Source organism: Alligator sinensis, unplaced genomic scaffold, assembly GCF_000455745.1.
Source record: "Alligator sinensis unplaced genomic scaffold, ASM45574v1 scaffold107_1, whole genome shotgun sequence".
Lineage (NCBI taxonomy): Eukaryota > Metazoa > Chordata > Crocodylia > Alligatoridae > Alligator > Alligator sinensis.
The window spans coordinates 232378-236422 of record NW_005843041.1 but is presented as its reverse complement, the minus strand read 5'-3'; the positions used below and the strand labels follow the sequence as shown (position 1 = coordinate 236422).

At 58.4% G+C, this 4045-nt stretch overlaps 1 protein-coding gene across 3 annotated transcripts in view; it reads right to left on the bottom strand.

Moving 5' to 3' along the window:
• The window catches only part of LOC112548243, a 9858-nt gene that overhangs the window by 2403 nt on the left and 3410 nt on the right, over positions 1-4045 (bottom strand). For all 3 annotated transcript variants that reach the window (XM_025193405.1, XM_025193403.1, XM_025193404.1), the window contains one exon: positions 673-931. In XM_025193405.1, the coding sequence (XP_025049190.1) occupies positions 673-931 (259 nt within the window). The remainder of the gene's footprint in view (positions 1-672; positions 932-4045) is intronic.

Sequence of the window (4045 nt, the reverse complement as noted above, 5' to 3'; positions counted from 1 at the left end):
TTTCCCTGCCCTGCAATGGCTTCAACTCTTCATGCGGGCACCGTCGCACGAGCTCAGGGGTCAAAACAACCAACAGCGACACATCAGAGGCACCAGGAAGGTGCTCAAGAAGGTGAGATTTTGCTGGGCGGAGCTAAAGAAGAGCCGTCGTTGAACTCCGACAGCCATGGGACTCAGGGCAGCGTATCAGGTTTTGCCTCGTTTGAGGTGTTGTTTGTTGTTTAAACTTCAAAACTCATCTAGCAAAGGGCTGCGTGTTGCAAAGGTTACGTTTGGATTTGCTTTTGGTCTGAAAGTGGATCCTCTAGTGCCAGGTCCACTAGCCTAGGGGCAAAGCTTCCAGCCTCTGTTTAACTGATATCGTAGCAAACGAGCGCACGTTCCCCTAGTTCGATCTGTGCTGGCTTGGGTCTGAAACTGGCTCCTCGCGTGCGGCCAGCAAGATGGGAGGGCGAATGGGCAGCCGATCCCCCCCGCCGGGGTTGTACCCAGTGATGGGAGCTGCCGAGGGCAGGTCCCCGCTGTAGCACCCTGCAAAGGCTCTCGGGCACCCCGCTGAGTGGGGCAGAGAACAGGTGCTGGATAGCAGCCCCCATCCCCTGCACGTCTGCATCTCCCCTAGGCCGGGAGTTGCCCGCCCTGCTTTCCCCCTGCCCTCCACCCTGGTCCTACCTGCAAACTTGGCTGTCTGGGGCCAGGAGGAGCAAGACCCGGCCGTCACTGAGGCTCAGCCCCAGGCAGCTGTCAGGCCGGGCGCCCCCGGGCAGGCGAGGCAGGTCCCCGAGCTCGCGGCCCTCCAGGATGGCACGGCAGCTGGTGCCCAGAGAGATGCCCAGCTCGGCCGGAGACTGGGCGTCACGGCTGATGATCAGGCTGCCGTCCAGGGCCAGGAAGAGGAACTTCTCCTTCCACTGCTTGAAGAGGAACCCCCCTGCGGGGAGAGTCCCGGTGTCAGCTCCCGGGGCCCAAGGTGGGGCTCCCCTGCACACCCCAACCCTGGCGGCTGTAGGACACTGTACAGCACTGAAAGCAAAAGGCCCTGTGTGCACGGCGCTGCACGCACATAGAGCGAGGAGCAGGTCGCGTTGGAGAGGGGAATGAGACGGGCAGGCAGGTGTCAGGGGGAAGCCCGGCTGCAAGGGACCTCTTTGGGTCACATCTGGATCGGCCCTGTTCAAACCCTCCCGGCCCCGGGTCTCTCCAGCCTGCGCTTGGACCTCTCCAGGGATGGAGACGCCCAGTGCTGGACCCTCCTCCTCTCCAGCCTCAGTTTCCCCTGCTGCAGCTGGAGGCCGTTGCTCCTAGTCCTGTCCCCTGCGGCCCCAGAGAAAAGCCTGTCCCCGTCCTCTCTGTTGTCGCCCCAAGACTGGGATCAAACCCCCCCCTCCGTCTCCAGACGTGACCCCTCGAGCTCTTCCAGCCTCTCCCTCTCAGTCCTGCCCACCCAGGCCTCCAAACTGGTGGTCTGCAGCCCTTGGATAACGCCGACTCTTGGCTTTTGCCCACGGTCTTTGTTTTCCAAGCCTGTCCATGCAGCCCAGATCGGCGGTCATTTAAAGAAATAAAAGGGCCTAAATTGCTCCGGAGAGAGCTCCAGGGGTCACATCCAGTCCAAGCCCAGCCCAAGGCAGGAGCAGGCCTGTCCGAAGTGGCCCGGACAAGCTGGGCATCGAACCTCTGAGCAAAGCCACAGTTCTGTACAGAGATGTACACGCAATCTCTGCTCTGTGTGTGTGTCTGTGGCTATATCTCTGCCTATGGTGTGTATCTCTCTGTCGTTAGGGTATGCGTGTATGCCTAGGGGGTGGGGGTGGCTATATCTCTGCCTGTTGTGTGTGTGTGTGGGGGTGGGGTGGGGTGGGGTGTATCTCTGGGCCTATAGTGTATGTGTGCGTGTGTGCATATCTCTGCCGCAGCCAGCCGCTGCCATCGCCGGGAGCCGGAGCCGGGGGCAAGCAGACGCCCGGGGAGGTGGGGGGGAGTGGGGCAGATGAAAGCCTCTGATTAAACACGGTTTGCTGCTTCAGGATTAGGATTCAATCAGGGCCCAGGGTGGGGGTTAATCCCAGCCCAGGGCGGGGCCCTGCAACAGCAGGGACAGCTGAGACCTGCCCTAAATCCCAGGAGAGCGAGCAAGGAACTGGGGGGGGAGGCAGCGGCAAAACAATTAACACTTTCGGGACAGGGAGTCGGCTGTGTCCTGAAGCTATCGGAGAGCTCGAGACCCCCCAAAAAAGAGCTTTTCCATCCAAAAGGAAACTGAAGTTGAGATGTCAAAACTGGGGGAAGCACCGTATTTCCTGTCCTGCCACGCGGCCCAGACAGACCCGCGGGTGGCTTTTGAAAGGCAGAATGAAGGTGGGGGGAGACTTGTCTAGAGGTCATGGCTGTGTGGAGCAGGGGTGGAGCCTCCTCTTCACCTTGCTCGCCTTCCCTGTACTGCTTAACTAAAGCTGAAACCCTACTTGCTGCTGAAGGCTGGTGCATCACTGCTTTTGAAAGGAACCTCGAAATGGGAGAAGGGAGACCAGGAGCAGCAGGCAAGCGATGTGAATTTGATTAGCGGACTGGCAAGAGCAGTTAAGACAGAGATGGTCATTCAAACCTCCGGAGTGAAGAAGAATCATAGAAAATTCAGGTTGGACGGGATCTCAGGAGGGCTCAAGGCAGGACCAGCCCCAGCTCCATCATCCCAGCCAAAGCTTTATCTACCCGGGTCTTCAAAACCTCCAAGGATGCAGACTGCACCGCTGCTCTGAGCAGGCTGATCCAGCGCTTCACCACCTTCCTCGTGAGAAAGTTCTTCCTAATATCATATCCAACCTCAACTTGCCTTGCTGCAGCCTGAGCCCATTGTTCCTTGTCCTGTCCTCTGCCCCCACTGAGACCAGCCCAGCTCCGTCCTCTTGGGACGATCCATTAAGTCACTTGACTCCCTGAATAGCCACACAGGGAGCCGGTTGTGAGTGCAAAGGCGCGTGTTGTATGTGAGAGAATACGGTAACTCCCCCTTTTTTTAACCTTTTCTTGTGAATTCTGTAAGTTTTCAGCCGAACCATCGGCTTTCAGCTAGAAAGTTCCCTCTTCCCTTTCTCCCTGGTTTGGGAAAAATCAGTTTTCAGGGCAGGACTTGGGGGTCTCGGCTGAGTCGATGCCTTTCCTGGGTGTTTTTCAGGGTTCGGTGGGTTTCGAAGCCCGACGCTTGTCCCTGAAGCTGGCTTTCAACCTGTAACTTGTTTTGTTTTGGGTTTTTTCTTTCTTTCCTGGGATTTTCATTGCAAAAATATCAAATCCACATGCCCAGAGACGGGGGGGGAGAAAAGCACTGGGCATTTTCCAGCTGGTTTCACTTCCAAAGAGGCTTGGACTGGACCCAGAGGCCCTTTGAAACCGGCTGGTCTCTGCCAGGACGTGGGGCACGGAGGGAGGGCGATGGGGGGAGTCTCTGCTCATGTCATCTTTGATCCAACCTGGTGGGGCCGGATCCAGACGCCTGCCCCAGAGAGGAGCCTTGTTCCCTGCCCCCTTCCAACGTTTCCGTGTCCCGGATGCCGGGGAGACGTTTTCCATCCCCGGATCCCGGTCTCCACCTCCTTTCCATCCTGCCTCCGAGCCTGGATCTTTCCTTCCATCTCCCGCAACATGTTTCCAGGCAGAAACTCTCTCCCCGAGCCAGCCAGGCCCTTGTCCGCCTCGACCCCTCTGCAAACGTTGAGGACCCTCCCTGGGGGGCTTTTCACTTCCAGGTTCCCAGCACCTCTACTCCAGGCTTCAGGGGGCCTGAAATGGCTTCTTGGAGGGGAGGGAGGTGTTTGGGGAGTGACGTATCCCAGAGTTAAAGGGTTACATTTGGTCCTGGGGGGGTGACCCAAAGATGCTCAGTCTGGGGAAACTGAGTCGTAGCCACCCCCCACATCCCCCTTCATCCAGGCTCAACCCAAAGTGAGCCCCGGAGCTGGGGAAGGGGCATCTGGCCTGGAAAAGCCCCAGGGAGAGGCAGGGGCATGGGTGGAAATGCATGGGGATGGGTGGGGGGTGTTTGGGG